Source organism: Protopterus annectens, chromosome 17.part0 (assembly GCF_019279795.1).
Source record: "Protopterus annectens isolate FY-2018-M chromosome 17.part0, PAN1.0, whole genome shotgun sequence".
Taxonomy (NCBI): domain Eukaryota; kingdom Metazoa; phylum Chordata; order Ceratodontiformes; family Protopteridae; genus Protopterus; species Protopterus annectens.
In genome coordinates this window covers 824,901,340-824,918,901 of record NC_056751.1, presented here as the reverse complement: position 1 = coordinate 824,918,901, position 17,562 = coordinate 824,901,340, and the positions used below count along the sequence as shown (strand labels likewise).

The following is a 17,562-nucleotide window of genomic DNA, read 5'->3' as shown; positions in this document are numbered from 1 at the left end:
CTGCCATGTGTCCAAGAAGTCTGAGGAATTCCCTTGCAGTCAAAGTGGGTGAGAAGAGGGCTCCTTGATGTCCAGGGTCACCATGAAGGCCTGGGGAAAGATGAGGGGAAAGAGAATGGGCAGTGTTATCATCCTGAAGGAGGGCACCTTCAAGAATGGATTGAGACGAGAAAGGTCTAAGATGGGTCTCCATGGTTCTTCCTTCCTGGGCACCAGAAAAATTCTGGAGTAGAAGCCTTTGCCTCGAGCAGGGGGGGGGACGGTGAGTTCTATGGTGCCTTGGAGCAACAGGTTGTTTAGGACCTTGGGAAGGAGGGACCACTTTGTCCAGTAAGGCCAAAGAGTATTTGGCCATGTGTGACTGGTAGTTTGTAGCCCTAAAGGCTAGGGTAGCAGAAGTGTATATTTTCTTTCCCCACCTCTCCACGGCCTTGCTGTCTTTATCTGCAGGCAGGATAGTGGTAGTAGGGAGAAGTTTGGTAGCCCTATCAGTAGCAACAGAAAAAGCTGCTGGGTCAGCTGGTGGGCATTTGAAAAGGAATTTTTTTTGCATCAGGTACCCTATATAACCGGTCTGCCCTCCTAGGGGCAGGTGGCTGGGAATCTGGGATCAAGCATGCTGCAACAAAAGCATCCAGGAATGCAGGTTGGACAGGAGTAATAGGGGCCGGGTTAAGAGATTCCATCTGGATGAGGTCATAGAATCTTTTTTGAGCCTCAGACATGTCTGAGCAATCCCATTTAAAATGTTCTCTCATAAGACTGACTGTGTCCCCAAAGGTAAAGTCTTCCACAGGGGAGTCAGGCTCAGCAGAGACTTCTTTTGGGGAGCCACACCCCAGAGGGGAAGAAATTTGTGAAGAGTAGTACAAGGAGTCCTCTGTGGAATCAGACATTTCCTCTTCTGCAGGTTGGCTGGGAGTTGTCTCAGGCTGGGGAGGCCTGGGACTAAGAAGAGGTGGAGCAGCATGAGGGAGGCCTGCTGTAGGCCTAAGGGCCAAGAAGGCATTGTAGAGGCTCCAAATGAAGTCCTGCCAGTCTAGCAAGGCCTCTGGGGTTGAAGCAATATGCCTCGTTTTCTGTTTTCTCTTGGAAGGCCTAACCGGTGTCTGGCTAGCGGTCGGCCTGGAAGTTATAGAAGGAACGGCTGTGGCCTGCTCCGAAGCACCCATCCCAGAAACTGGTTCCCCCCGGCATCTGAATCAGGTGCCGTGATATCCTTTTCAGACATGTCACCCAATCTGGACTGTGCAGCCTGCTGACAGGTACCCGCTTTATCTGAAGTGGCAGATGCCGGTTCCTCGGCCAAGCTGATGGTGGCTACAGGCTGAGAATCAGCAGAGGAAGGTGCAGTGGAAGTGGATGGCCATGTGGGCTTGGCCCGCTTCCAGGGTGGTTCGGATGGGGCGTCGGAAGCGGCTTCCATGCCGAGAGCGATCTGTTTAAGGTGCTGGTTTTCAAGGTATAAGTCAAAGGCCTGAAGTCAGCGATGAAAGGTCTTAGGGACGAACGACTTACAAATGGTGCAGTTTTTATAATCATAATCCCTACCCAAAAAAAAAGAAACACTGGTCATGGGTGTCTTTGTGGGAATCAGGCGACCACAGCTGCACTTTCTCTTACCGGACATTAACAGACTATAGTAATACAAAAAGGACTGAAGAAAATCCCCAATGGGGTACTTATCTTAATGCGAAACTGACCCGACGTCTGCGAGTAGCAGGAACACCTAACGTACAGCTGGCAGCTGAAAAGTTCTGAGGACTGGTATGTGCAGACGTCACATTTACGGCCCACATTCCTGCCAACATTTCAGACGTCCGACGCACCATCAGGGACTGAAAAAGCTTTGGAAACCTGGCTGATCAAGCTGATGGGAAGAAGGCTAAACCCACTTGTGAATACTGCAATACTGGAATAGAAGCACATTGGTATCTGACAAAGAAAAGCCCACTGGGAACTATTCACTTATTACCCATCAGTTCCTTTCCCAGAAAAACAAGAAGCCTGCAAGCTCAGTAGACTTATAAAGTAGACGTCTGCCAACTTCTTTGGCGGAAGAGGATGGGAATTCAAAGTGCTGGTCAAAATGCTATAGATGATAGTATGGGGGGGGGGGACTTAAAAGTGTACATACTGCTGTAGCACTGACATTTAGGAACCCTGCCTGTAAGCAGCCTGACTGGCTGGCTCAACTTCTGTATCTCTATCTTCCCACCATAATGCAAAGATATCGGCTGACACAACCTTCAAATTTCCTTGCTCTAGCAAAAGTCAGGTTAGAAAACCTTAGTGCTGACAGAGTACCAGATGACAACAGTACTCTGGGTCCCAGGTCCACCCCTGAGGTCCTCAATCTCCCTCTCCAGGAAGTATGCTCAGATAAGTGGGAGGGGGGGGGGCATGGTTGGGGACTGAGATGTAAAGTGCAAATAAAAGGACAAGACAGCCACCCCAACATGCATGCAAAGGATGGGAAAGAACCAGAAGAAAGAAGGGTATGGGAGAGAGGCTATCTGGACTGCAAAAATGAATATACTCAAACATACACATGTGTGGTAACTGCACTATGTTCACCACAGTATTCACTACTCACTGCTGCAAAAATGAGTTTTGAGATTCCCAAAGCATAAATATACTGAGTGGCTGAATACAGGTAAATAGGAGAGAAGGCCTTGTACGACAGCAGAAGCAAATCTGTCTATAGCTCTAGAAACTATTCTTAAATGGTAATGCCTAGAGAAAGCATGTACAGAGGTCCAATTTACAGTTTCCAGGAAAGTTTGCATGCTTACTCCTCTTAGGAAAGTTATGACGGTTGCAATGGTTGCAGAAATACAATGAGCAAGCCATCTAGAGAATGTCTTTTTATTTACAGTCTTCAGTTCTTTATTTCCTTGGCAGAGGGAAAATAAAGGATCATTTTTTAATTCAATAGTCCTGTGCAAATAACATTCCAGCTGTATGTGCACATTAAGAGAATGAAGACCATTTCCTTTTCATTCTGTGGCTTAAGAAATATTTATGGTAAGTGAATGGCTTGGTTAAGAGATACTACAGAGACATTAGACAAAGAAAGGGTTTGTACGAAAGGACAACCTGTCCTTATGGGAAGACTAAAAAAGGTTATCTACTCATTAAAGCCTGAAGATCTGAGATTCCTCTATCACAGTTAATAGCAATCAAAACATTGTTTCCAGTGTAAAAAAGTGGAGAGGAGCAGAAGCAGCTGGTTCAAGGGGCAACTTCTAAATGGTTAAGATCCCATGGTGGAAGAATCTCTTTTCGTGGTGGTCTTAAGTGCAGGACCCCCTTACAAAGCCGCTTAACTGAAGGCCTGGAGTACAAAGGTTGGTCCAGGGGTAAAGCAGGATATAACAGCAGAAGCATGCACTGTGACAAATGCTTAAGATACGCCAATTTTGTAAAGTTCTGAAAGATGGTCCAGGACCACTGTCACTTTAACCCTGTTTGAGTCTTGGGACTACAGAATGACCTAAATAAACTATATGCCTTAACAATGATCTCTTAGTTAATACCTTCAGATTTAATTCAGTGTTTTCTGGTACTCCACCAAAACTGTCCATCACCCCCTGCCCTTTGAATATCATTGACCCTTACAGTAACACAATCACACAAGTTAGCACCCATAATTACTCTTGGTACCTTTATCTTGATCCCCCTCTAAACATTCATCATATTTCTGTTACCATCTTAATATTTCAACCAAATAAAAAGGCCTATAAGCCAAATGGATCCCCTACTCCTGAAATCTGTGCATCTATAGCAAGGACCATAGTCATTCCATAACTTGGATACAATCCCATCTTCAAAAGTTCTTAGAAATGCCAAAATTTCACTACACTTGCAAAACCCCCATTAATTTATAAGCTCTACTACTTCATAATTTTAACCGACCCATTCACCCATAAATGTAAGCTGTTCTACTCTACTAACATCCTCCCTCTGACATAACTCTGTAAAAGATGTATCCCTAACAATGCAAGTCTCCTACTTAACATACTGGCAGACATCCAGGAAGAGGAATCCACTGCATCTTGATCACATCTGATGGAATGCCTCCTCACACTGGTAGTAGTAGAGAGTTTAACTCTTGCCTGCAAAATCATTTTAGTGCTGTGCCTTTACACAGTTTATTTTATGATCTTTTTTTTTAAATCAAAAATTTTATACTTATTCTACTCTCTCTATCGCTGGATAGCACATATGTGTGTTTCGGGATTCAAGCCCCTTAGAAGCATTCAAAAACACAAACCTGGCTCTGCAACTGGATTTTACATAGGTGTTTGTACTGCTTTTGCAACTTATAATATCTGACAGCCTTTTTGGGTGTAGGGGCTAATAGTCTGAATTTACTGGGACATTATCAAATTTGTCCTTAACTGCCAGCTTTGTGACACAGGGATAGAACCCTGACTATGACCCAGCCAACTCTGCTGCTTGAAGAGATGGATACTGCATGGGAATGAGAGTCCATTGCTGACCTGCCCATCACAAGGGGAGAGATGTACGTATAAATCACTGTATGACTAAAACCCAGATGATGTAGTACTCAGCATAATGGATGTGACGTGCATTGTCCACCAAAACCACCAAACAATGTTGATGTAGTTTAGCTGCATTCTGATTCACACTTATAAGAATCAGAATGGTATTCTGGAGTTTCCACAAGTCAAGCTGATGCACATTCAGGAGGAAAGCACCATCAGATAAACTGCAACAACCTCCCACAACTGTTTCTTGCCAAAAGATGACGAGTTGGGCTGGTAAGGTTATGGGAAGGCTCATATTTGGCAGAAAACAGGGAGAAAAAGATGAAGGAAATAAAAGTCCTCACTGGCTAGCACTACTTGATTGACAATTCAAGGCTTTAGTGTTCTATTTGTAAGAGTTTAAATTTTTTATGCACAGCAGCAAGTTTCTTTAATCCCCACTTAAAGTGCACCTGCATAACATTTAAAGTCTCACCAAATGCAACTTCTTCGGTGATGGTGGGGATCTAGTTTGTGTAAGCCAGATCCTCCCTTGTTCAGAATCACATCACCTTTCTGGGGAGGGGATTCATCTTTGTCTTTTAGTGCAGTAACTCCAAGGATGGAAAGCAAAAAAGGACGTGGAAAAGTTAGGAAGAGACACAGCCAGGCTGCTAAAACTCCTTTGTGAACCTCTTACAGTAACAATAACGATGAAAGTTCATTGACAGTAGTAACAGGTCTAACAGCTGGACAGGGTGCGTCACACAACAAATCCACCACAATGCTCAGAAATTCTGGAGCAAGTCTGGATGGGGGTGCACCCTTAATGGATGACTGGAAACTAGAAAATATGTAAGGCACATGTTTTAAAACATCCAAAGAGACTCTCTCTGGTGAAGTACCACCTCAATATCTGCCTCCAAAGATAGCACAGGTGTAACAGCTGCCTGTTTAGACACATGGTCATAGGCTAATGTACCTGACAGCTTTAAAGAGACAACTCCTCTCAAGGCATAAGCTGGGATACTTGTTTATCATCCCATCATTTCGGGTGGAAAGAGAATCAAATAAGTTTCAAAGATTTTATGTTTTTTTTCAACAAAAAGGCTATATTCTGGAATGAACTCAAAGAATACTGAGGTCAAATAATTTTTACCTTATCCCCAGGGGTGTGACACTTTGGAGTTAGTATATTTTTGAAATGCTAGGGATGGAGGATGCAGGGTGACTCATTCCCCAGCAAAAATTCTGTTTTTGTTTTTGTTGTTATAGTTGAAATGTGTGATGTCAACTATATACTTTCAGTGGATGTTGTTCCATGGAAAGAGGGTTCTATGATTAGCCAGACACCTGTTCGATTCAGTGCTTCTGCAGACCACCTTATCTGTCAATAAAAGGTGGGTGGATGGATGGAAATCTAAGCAGAAAAAGCAGATATTAGATCAGAATCAGGGAGACAAAACAGATGTAATGTGCTGCGCCTGTTTCATTATCTCTTGCGAGAACAAGAACATGCAAGGAAAATTGCTTTCAATCAACATATTCAGTTATAAAAAAATAACCAATTTATCCTATGAAAAACAAATGAGTTCGTCAAAAAAACAAATTAACTTTTGAGTTTAACATGAACTTGTTCACAGACAGAAGGAAATAAGTGGTGAAAAAGTCTAACAAGGGCTGGGTAGGTCCACCGCACCCATTTATAGGGGAAAAAGTGTGCTTGACAGAGTCAATGAGAGTTAGACAGCCAAAGACAACAGGACAGGCCCGGAATAATTCTGTCTGAGATGATGTGCTACTTCTATTGCTAACCACTACTGCTACTTAAACTGCTACCACTACTTCCACTGCTACCACTACTTCCAATGCCACTTCTACCGCCACAGCTACTTCCATTGCCACCACTGCCACTAGTTCCACAGCTACCGCTACTACTACTGCTGTACTTCCAAAAATTACTGAACATAATGCCTAGTCAGTCAAGTAATTTTAACTTCTAACCCTTGTAAATGGGCAAACAGCAATAATGTACCCTCTTACAATAAAACAAATGACAAAATGCAGCACTAGCTTCAAAATGATAAATTATAACACTTCTGTATTTAGACTTCAAAACTGAAAACACTGCTAGCCATTACATGGTGCACTACTGCTCATCATTAGATAATTGTCAAAGCCACCCCCACTCTAAACTCCTCATACCTCTTCTTCCTCTGTTGCCTCTTCTTCCTCTTTTTAGTGCCCTCTTCATCATCTTCACCTCCCTCCTGTTCGCTCTCGCTGCCTTTTCTTCTTCGTTTCTTCTTTGGAACTGGTAAGTCTTCATCAGAACCATCGTTGACAAACTCATCAAAATCTCCACCTTTTTTGCCTCTCTGAAATGAACAAAAGTTAGTCAGCAATACTATAAACATACTAAAGTCTTTGTTGTGATCCTCTGCCATTCTGCACAACTCTGTACACAGTAGCAACACAAATTTATGATACATAGTTGCATAAAGATGGGATGTGTTATATTATACCCTACTTCAAAAGTGAACTTTAAGAATTTCACAGTTTGCAACCAACCTTCATTACAATTATTCACAACTGAAACTGCCATTCAGACTGATGACAAAAGAGGAATGTCTACAAAGGAATGACATCTCCTCCCATTTCTTGTTCTTCGTTGACAAGAAAAGAGAAAAAAAACACAGAACTTTTTTTGGTTCCAGGCTTCTGTCAACAAATGTCACTCTTACAAATGTGGCTATCACTGATGTCAAATAAAATGGATATTTTTTTTTTAATAATTCTAACTTTATTCTAGGTTGTGTCCCCTACATCCTGCACAAAGGGTTCAATATTTTTTATGACCCTAACTTTATTCTAGGCTATGTCCCCTACATCTTGCATCAAGGGTTCACTGTGTACCTGGCTTAGCATGCATACATTATTGATTCTCTCATCCTTAGAAATCGCTCCTCCTCATGAGCTTAGCATACTGCTGCTTGTCTGGTTTCCACGGGGAATTCAGATGCAGAGCACCAGTGGGAAATCTTTCCACTCCCTTCAAACTAGAAGCAAGTAGATGAATTCTAAATCCTCCACTGTCCAGGAAACCCCGAAAACCAGAAGTGCTACATGAAATCAGATTGGTAACAACTTGAAATGCTAGGATCCGCTACTGAGAGTCCCAAAACATGGAGACTGAATGGCCAAAAAACAAATTTACATATACTAAGTCTGAGATGGTCACTGCTCAGAATATTCCCTTTTCTCCGAGGTATGGTGATCTTGGAATTGGTATATTTAAGTTTGGGGGTGAAAGGGGGCTCGCCCCCCTGTCAAAAAAAAAAAAGAAGGTTAAAGCGTGGTCTTAGAGATTTGCTCTTTTCCTGGGTTTTCAATCCCCCCCCCCCACCCCCGGCTTGTCAGCACTTGGCATTTCATGCACCAACACTTCAATAAAGAGCCATCAGATAATGCATTGTGCAGGCAGATGCCCTGTTCTACCCCCCCTTCCCTCCATGCCACTGGCCAGCTTGAGATACAAAAAGCTTTCTGATCTGAAAGATTCGGGGAAAGGACAAAGTAAATTGACCAGATTTGTTTATCATATTATTTCAAAGACAAAAATTCTCAAGTAAAGGTGAGGGATATCAGCCAGTTGATGGGCAAGCTCCAGAATATCTGGTTTTATGGAAGGAACCACAGCAACTCACTCACCTTTTTTGAGGCTTTGACCTCAGCAGAAAAATACCAAGCAGTTTAATAGCTATAGGATAAATGGGGCCAAATTCCGCCAAAAGTCCCTTAAAGGAATGATTTGCTAAAACTTGTTCTTGCTCTAGGAAAACCACTGACACATGTAATGATATACTTCCAGTCATTCAGTCTCAATGTTTTAGCGCTCATACTAGCAAGTATCAGAATTTCAAATAGTTACCCTTAGAATGTTATGAAAGACTGCTTTCCGACATACAGCCTAGGAAGCAGGTGAAGATTTACAGTAAAAGGATGAAGCATGCAAGGAAGTTGTATCATTCAATTTTTTTCTGACCCCACATGACTGGATGAGGCTACTGCCTTCTTTAAGATGATGCACTGAGGTTCTTAAAGGGCCTTTTAAGATCTCATTCCACCAGAGGTACTGCCATCTTCAGCAGCTTTCTTCAGGGGGGCCTCCAGGGAATAATTGTAAGCTAAGCACATGAATGTTCACACCTTTATGAAACGTCATATGTTATTGCCATTTGAAAGATGGGCGCTGACTTCCTAAGATAGATCTCTGGTGGATGCCTGATGGGGCCCTTGCTCATTTGCAAATGTATGGCTTACTATTCTGACTAAACATGAGGTTGTGCTTATACAGTTTCATTTCTCTCTCTCACAGGTAGTCTTCTGCCTTCCCACTTCTGAGACTGTTAAGTCTGTGCTGGTTGTGGAATGTTCTGTATCTTCTGCATTGCTGAGCTATGATTAGTTGGCTGTTATGGGTGGGATTTGTTTATTCAGTGTAGCAGGTGCCCTGTCTAGTCAGGAAGATGATTAAGAAAACTGTCTGAGAAATGACTTTTCATTACGCATGCAAAATGTGGGGTCATGTTGATGTTTACAAAGGCTTACTGTACCCTTTCAGTGACTGTTAAATTTGCTTGACAGTATTAGAAGTGGCATCTTCATACCCACTGGTAGGATGAGTGGTGCTGGTTGGAGAGTGAGTGATGTGGTTACAGCTGGCAAGACTGGAGCTGAAGTACATCTCCAATACTTTTGTTTGGCAACTGTACATCATGGGCTGTCTGTGGGTCTTGCTATACATTATACACTGAAGGGAGTTGACCCCCCCCTTTCCTAATCTATCAGAAGGGATTTGTGATCAGACTTTGGAGGGATGTATATGATTGTTAAAAAAGCCGTCTTCTACCAGTAGCATACGAGAAGTTTGTTTGGGAAAAGAACTTTCTACGGGATGTTGCCAGTACTTCACACAGCAATACTTTTTATACTCACTATTATTCTTGCTTTTGTAATGCCATGTTCCACTGGGGGCTCAATTAGTGGGGATTTGCAGGGACTGGTACGTCTTAACAGTGACGCAAAAGGTACTTTGAATGGTTTAAAACAGGTATGTGAGCCCTGAGTGCATGTGCTTGAGATTTAGAGAAAAGCCACTTAAGAATGTATCAAAGTGTCTACTGCAGACAGCCCTTGTGACAGTGAGGTTGTATGGCGAGTACTCAAATCCTTGATCTCTCTCTCTCTGCCAGGGATAGGATAGAAAGCTCAATATGAAAACAGTGTTATCATACCACTGGTACTATCAGACATTTAAATGCCTTCCTGTTCATGTCCCTCACAATCTAGTAGGCAACAGCAGCTTCAGTAGTCTGTTTTAAAAACCTTTTAGTGGAAGATAGTTGATCATTATCAACTTCCTTTTTTGGAGGGTTTGCAAAAAAAAACATTAAAAGTGAAAAGTGTCAGACATTTACTATTGTGTGTTTTCAGTCTTATTTATTCATCATTTTAGGACTTACTATTACAAGTCTAGACATTTCAAAAGGGAGCCCATCCCAAGTGTGACAACAAAAGAAGTGAAGTTCGATTTTATGGCTCAAGGCAACCTCTAATGACATTACACAATGAAGAATTACATGCTTTCCTCTGTCTCAAAAGCACAGTGTAAGGAGGGAAAACTGCAGCTATTAAGAACCCACCATAACAGTACATAAGTTCATAGGTAGGTACTAGGCCATCAGCCCAAGGGCCTAAGTAAGCCTAGCCACCAAAGTTTCCTGGCTTACGCCAACACAAGACAGTTAATTTCCTGAACCTCTGTCGAGCAGAGCCACAGAAGTGATCCCCGGGGTGTATTTCCTATTTCCCATCCATTCATCAAGATTTTTCTTGAAGAGTGTTAATAAGGAACTTTGCTTGACATAAATGGGTAGCTTGTTCGGGAGTATGGGAAGTCTCTGGGACAGGAATCTATCCCTCCAGCAAGTCCTGTTTATTGTGGTGACAAGGTTCAAGTCCCTAGAGCGTGTAGCTCGGAGGGATTGGGATTTCTTTAGGTGTAGCATGTCCAACAGCTCTGGGTTTGACATAGCTTTATATGTTAGGCAGAGATCACCTCGGAGTAGGCGATACGCTACAGAGTAAAGCTGGGGTTTTTTGAGACGATCAGTGCAGGGCATCTGTTTGAGGCCAGTAATTCTCTTGGTGAGGTACTTCTGTGGCCTTTTCACCTGCTGCAGATGTCTTGTGAAGTACATTCCAAAAGGGGTGTTGTACTCTATAATGGGTCTAATGAGTGTCAAGTAGAGGGGAACAATGACCTCTTTTTTCCTGGATGAGAACCCTTTTGTGATGAGGTGTGCCATGTAGAAGGATTTCCTGACTATTGTGGCAATGTGATTATCAAAGCAGAGACTACTGTCCACCTGGGTCCCAAGGTCTCTTATCACACATTTGGTGTTAAGAAGACTGCCGCCTATGTGGTACATCAACATGTCCTGTTGATCACTGCTGCAGTACTCCAATACTTGTGGGTTATCCTGTCAACAGTAACCTGAGGTCCAACTGGAATACCAAAGCCAAAAACCTTCCTGATGCACCACATGTCTGCGTTTGATCTCGGCCTGTGAGAATGGAGGTACATAAGCAAACTAAGACTATGGAGGTACATAAGCAAACTAAGAAAACAATGTGCAAAATATTTTTCTCCTTGTAGTGTAGGACAGAACACAGGGACATTAGTGGCCTGGATAACAGAAACTTCTGTCACCAATTTCAGTATGGAACATTTATGGATTGTCCTGTTCTTCTGGAAGATGAGAAAGGGTGGTTTATACAAGACGGCTCACAATTCTGACATCCTTCTGGCAGACAATGTTCACTAAAATTGCACTTCATCAAATATTAAAGTTATCAAGTATCTGAGGGGAGCAACAGCCACCGGCTCAGAATATGGCAAATCACTAAGGTCTTTACTGTGGGGAGGAACTATCTTCTTGGATAGGGTCTCAGATGTAACACACCATTTAAGAATTACTTTTAATGAGAAATAAAGGTGGATCTCAAGGTAGGCAAGATGAAATTAAAAAGGCACAAGATAATCTGGACTTGTGAAGGTCTGCCAGTATTTGAAGATCAACGGCTCTAAAATCTGATCAACATCCAGGGCCCTGTGTCACAAAAGAGAGAATCTTTTCCATTCAGGTAGGTAAGAGTTTGTATCCTAGCTTCACTTAAAACAGAAAAGTCCTCAGAAATCATGTGCCTAAAGGGCTGCGAGAGCTGTATCATCAAAGCTGTCAGCCTTACAGTTTTCAGGTTTGGTTGTATGAGTGACCCTCGTTTTTGGTCAAGAGGCACAAATGCTGAGGCAGCAGAACAGGCTCTGTCCTTACCACACTAAGCTGGAGGAAGGGAGAGAGAAAGTACAATTGTACTAGGAACTTGCCACAGATGGAAATACTTAAGTACATTTATTACTCTTGCATTCCTCATCAGTGGGTAAATCTGGCAGAAACTAGCCCAAAATTCAAACTAACTTCCACAGTCACTCCTTCCCCTAGTGGATCTACCCGACTCACTTCCCCACAGATGCAAAAATGGTGGTGGTGCACGTGGGGTGACAGCCAACGCCATTTTCAGATCATGCTTGCCCATTAGCCTACCCTAGGCACTAGAGCATGGGTGGAGCAGATAAGTATCCCACTGCTGACAAGCAGGCCCGCCTTAGAGGCCTCAATCTCCCACTCTGAAATGTTAAGAAAGATTAAGGAGGAAGGTGGCTTGGCAGGGAGAAGACAAGGAAGGGTGGCAGTCAAGGAAAACAGAGGATCCCACCCCAACCTACGAGTATGCAAGATAAAGAGGGGAAGAAGTGTGGGGATATGAATTGCAACAGTAAAGGTAATCTAACATCTACTATTACATTAATATCTTAAATATTAGATTACCGTCACAGTAGTCCAAGCTACATTGGGTTATATCCTACAAAAAGAGGTATAGTTAAGGGCGAGTTGGTTAGGGCAGCCCGTATGGTTTCATTATAAGATGATTTTTTACAAGAATGTGAATTTGTGTGTCAAATGTTTTTGGACCGTGGTTACCCCCATTATTTGATTTTTAATATTAAACAAGAAGTGATTAACAAACGCATGAGGGGCTTTTACAGGCTCAAAATGAATCATGATGGGGTGGACCTAGTTAATAATGCTGTGCCTGTTATTGATCATAATATAGGGGGCAACAATGCTTCTGTGTTACAAGGTAATGTTCTTGATGATGTTGAAGTTGGTCCTATAATTGGAAGTATATGCCCATTTGTTTCCACCTTTTCTATGGAAAGTCAGTTGGTACAGGATATTGTCAATAAGAATTGGCATATTCTTGTGAGTGAACAAAATATGGCTAGGGTGTTTGGTGAACATCCCAAATTTGTGTTTCGAAAGGGTAGAAACTTAAAGGGACTTTTGGAACATATTCCAAATTTGAATATGGGTGTGGATGGAAGGATGGCACCCTGTGGTATGTGTAATCAATGTAAATATGTTATGGCTACCTCCAGTTTGGAATTAAATGGTAGGAAGATTGACATCAAAGGTAAATTTAGTTGCTATTCCCATGGCGTAGTATATGTGGCTGTGTGTGATCAATGTCCCTGCTTTTTATGTGGCCAAGACACAGCGTAAGTTGTCACAGCGAATGTATGAGCATATGTATGACATACGTAAGGGGGATATCAATAATGCTTTATTTAGACATATTCAGAGTTTTTCTAATCATTCCTTTAAATTTGTAATGCTACAACAGGTTAAATGTGGGGATAGAAAGGGGCCTTGGAAATTATTCCTTGAGGAAAAGGAAACCTGGTGGCAGGTTTTCCTTAATGCTTGTCAGTTTCCTGGATTAAATGATGTATTTCTATATCCAGTAAATTGAAATTAAAAGTTCTTGACAGATAAAATGTTTACATACTTTATAATGTGTTTTGTGCATACAAGTTTTATTTTTAAAAAATATTTATATACATATATGTAATATATATATATATATACATATATATATATACACATATAGAAAACTTTTTATATTTAAATATTTATATATATATGTACACAAGGTATTTTTGTACTATCTGGATATGTATTTGTATTCATATATATATTTTTATGGTATTTGTCTTTTTAAAATTTGTAATTGATTTTAATCAATTAATGAGGTAGGGTGTGTTCTTGTAGTATAACTTGGAGAGTATTTGCTGTTGTACTTTGAAGAAGTTTGGTGATAGCTACCAAATGAAAGCGCTTACCTTGGATTATTTGTTTCAATAAATTTTGGACCTTTTTGTACTGTAGTCTACGTGGCAGTTTGTTTTCAGTTTTTGGTCTTTCATATTTTTGTTTCTAGTTGTTTGCTACTATGGCGGAAGGGAATCCAGTGGTGTCTTATGCAGACTTTTTGAAGCTAAAGAACTCTGTTCACACCCTTACCGTATTGGTTCAGCAATTGCTGCCTCAATCTTCTACTTCCGATAATGTTACTAACAATAATAACCTTGGGGAGAATGCTGGTCCATCATTGAACTTTGACAATACTCCCCTTATACTGAGGGAGGAAGAACATCTGGCTCATAATGCCGAGTTTCCACCGTTAATTCCCGAGAATCGTACTGTAATTAATGCTTCCCCTGTCGGGGGTAGTGGCTTTGGTCAGCCAAGGAGTAAACAGCTGAATTCCCTTCCTGGTAGGCTGGATTCCTGGTTACATAGGAATGTACCACCTTTGTCAGAGGATGGAGGGGATCCGACAATTGACTTCTTTTAAGGAGAAATTGTTGGGAGTTCAAGAAGATCCAGCAGGAAAACCTGTATTTTCGCGAGTGTTTAAGGGTTCAACAAGTGATGAAGGGCCATCGAATGTGGAGATTCCATACAGGTTTTATGCCGCATTCCCTCAATCATCAGGAACTCTTGGCTCTGTTTGACCGTCATGGCTGTGAGCTTTTGGAGCTCATGATCAAGCATAATATTAAGAAGCTTGATAAATTACAGGAGGATATTTGCGGTCTAGATAAAGGTATTCACCAGTCGGGTTTATACCAAAGGTGCCGTCCTCAATATGATCTTATTTTCAGACAGGTGGAAGATATTGCTTCGGTTATTTCTAACCGCAAGGTAAAAAAATTAGAGCAAGATCGTAGGGCTTATCAGGCTGGGAAAGCATATCCTCCTCCGGTAGCTCCAGGGGTTCGCTCTGTGCATTTCAATTCAGTGTCTGAGGACACTGTTGTTCAGGACCAGATGGGGGGCTAGTGCCCCTTTAGATACACTGGGACCAAGATGGTCAGAGAGGTTAAGGAACCGCAGGCCTCAACAGTGGAGCCCTTACCCGCAGGGGAACAATTGGCGACAACAGGGGCAGAGGAATGGCCCTTATATGAATTCAAGGAGATAGTGGAGGGTACTGTTTCCAACGGACCTATTATTGTCAATTCTATGAATGATTTTAAAATTTTTAATTATACTGATGTGTGTCTTTCTATGTTGCCTGCAGACTTATTAAGTGAAAGGCATAATTTTGTGTCTAGTAGAAAAAGTAATGTAGCTGAGTTAATTTGTGATTTTAAATTGTATGTTCATAATTTGAATCTGAAATATTTACATAGGGAGGATGTTGATACGTTTAATGCAGATAGTAATACAGTTAGAATGCCTAGTACTTATAATCCTGATTTACATGGTATTTTAAAATGTTTTGAAAGTGTATGTGAAATGGATTTTCGTCATTTTTTAGGGAAAAAAGGCCATATTAGTAGTAATTTAACTACTGCTGAGACTGAACTGTTGGCAGAATTAAGGGGGAGAAGTGATCTTAGATTTATGCAGCCAGATAAGGATGGCGGTTTAGTAGTGATGCAGAAAGTTGTTTATATTCAAATTATGTTCAATTTGTTTTACGGTGATGTTTACTGTGAAGCCTCTCTTAATGAGGTTAAAATTGCTTATCACAAAATCGACTGAATTGTCTGACATGCTCACTCTGGACCAAATAAGTATAGATGAATTCAATTATCTGTCTGTGGATTTTCCTAAGATTTCTATGATTTTTGGTGTGCCCAAGATTCATAAGGATCTTGTTAGTCCCCCTTTTCGGCCAATAGTGGACTCAGGTTGGTCCAAAACCAGTTATATTGCAAAATTTTTGGACAACCAACTTAAGAGCAGGGTTCAGGGGATTTCTCACTTATGTCATGACTCTTGGCATTTTTTGGAAAAGTGTAATGAATTGGTTTCTACATGGGAATTGTACACTTTCCTGACTACTGATGTCAAGGACTTATATAGTTGTATCGCACATGAACTTGGTTTAACTTGTTTTTCTGATTTTTTATTTTATGAATTTGGTCTGGAGCAGAATTGTATTAATGTTTATTCGCAATTAATGGAGATGGTGCTGAGCAATTTAATTTTATTTATTATGAGGGGCATTATTTAAACAACTTCTTGGGGTTGCCATGGGCTCAGCATGTGGTCCCTTATTTGTGAATGTGGTCATGGCATGGTGGGAAGAGATGTTATTTGTTCACTTCCCCTTTTATTTCCAAAATTTCTTTATATTTATGCTATTTGGACGATCTGTTTATTGCCTGGAAGGGTCCATCTGATGATATTTTGAGGTTTATGGACTATATTAATTATAGTACTGACTTTCTTAAGTTTACATTTTCCATGAATTCTGAAAAAAATTCTTATTTGGATATTATTTTGCACAAGTTGGATGATGGGAAGTTTAAAGCTACATTTTTTAGGAAGTCTACTTTCTCTAATAGTACATTGCATTATTCAAGTAGTCATCCATTTCATATCAAAAGAGGTACAGTTAAGGGCCAGTTGGTTAGGGCGGCCCGTATGGTCTCATTATACGATGATTTTTTTTACAAGAATGTGATTGCGTCTGTCAAATGTTTTTGGACTGGAGTTACCCCCATGATTTGATTTTTAAAATTAAACAAGAACTGATTAACAAACGCATGAGGGCCTTTTATAGGCCCATACTGAATCATGATGGGGTGGACCTAGTTAATAATGCTGTGCCTGTTATTGATCATAATATGGGGGGGGGGGGGCAACAATGCTTCTGTGTTACAAGGTAATGTTCTTGATGATGTTGAAGTTGGTCCTATAATTGGAAGTATATGCCCGTTTGTTTCGACCTTTTCTATGGAAAGTCAGTTGGTACAGGATATTGTCAATAGGAATTGGCATATTCTTGTCAGTGAACCAAGTATGGCTAGGGTGTTTAGTGAACATCCCAAATTTGTGTTTCGAAAGGGTAGAAACTTAAAAGGGACTTTTAGAACATATTCCAAATTTGAATTTGGGTGTGGATGGAAGGATGGCACCCTGTGGTATGTGTAATCAATGTAAATATGTTATGGCTACCTCCAGTTTGGAATTAAATGGTAGGAAGATTGACATCAAAGGTAAATTTAGTTGCTATTCCCATTCCGTAGTATATGCTGCTGTGTGTGATCAATGTCCTGCTTTTTATGTGGCCAAGATACAGCGTAAGTTGTCACAGCAAATGTATGAGCATATGTATGACATACGCAAGGGGGGATATCAATAGTGCTTTATTTAGACATATCCAGAGTTTTCCTAATCATTTATTTAAATTTGTAGTGCTACAACAGGTTAAATGTGGGGATAGAAAGGGGCCTTGGAAATTATTCCTTGAAGAAAAGGAAACCTAGTGGCAGGTTTTCCTTAATGCTTGTCAGCTTCCTGGATTAAATGATGTTATTTCTATATTCAGTAAATTGAAATTAAAAGTTCTTGAAAGATAAAATGTTTACATACTTTATAATATGTTTTATACATACAAGTTTTATTACTTTTAAAAAATATTTATATACATATATGTATAACATATATATATATATATATATATATATATATATATATATATATATATATATAAATATAAAACTTTTTATATTATTTAAATATTTATATATATGTACACAAGGTATTTTTGTACTATCTGGATATGTATTTGTATTCATATA

At 40.7% G+C, this 17,562-nt stretch overlaps 1 protein-coding gene across 1 annotated transcript in view; it reads right to left on the bottom strand.

The window, feature by feature from the left end:
- The window catches only part of CTR9 (CTR9 homolog, Paf1/RNA polymerase II complex component), a 1,518,941-nt gene that overhangs the window by 196,943 nt on the left and 1,304,436 nt on the right, over window positions 1-17,562 (bottom strand). The window contains exon 22 of the mRNA XM_044059132.1: window positions 6,699-6,871. Coding sequence (XP_043915067.1) covers window positions 6,699-6,871 — 173 coding nt within the window. The remainder of the gene's footprint in view (window positions 1-6,698; window positions 6,872-17,562) is intronic.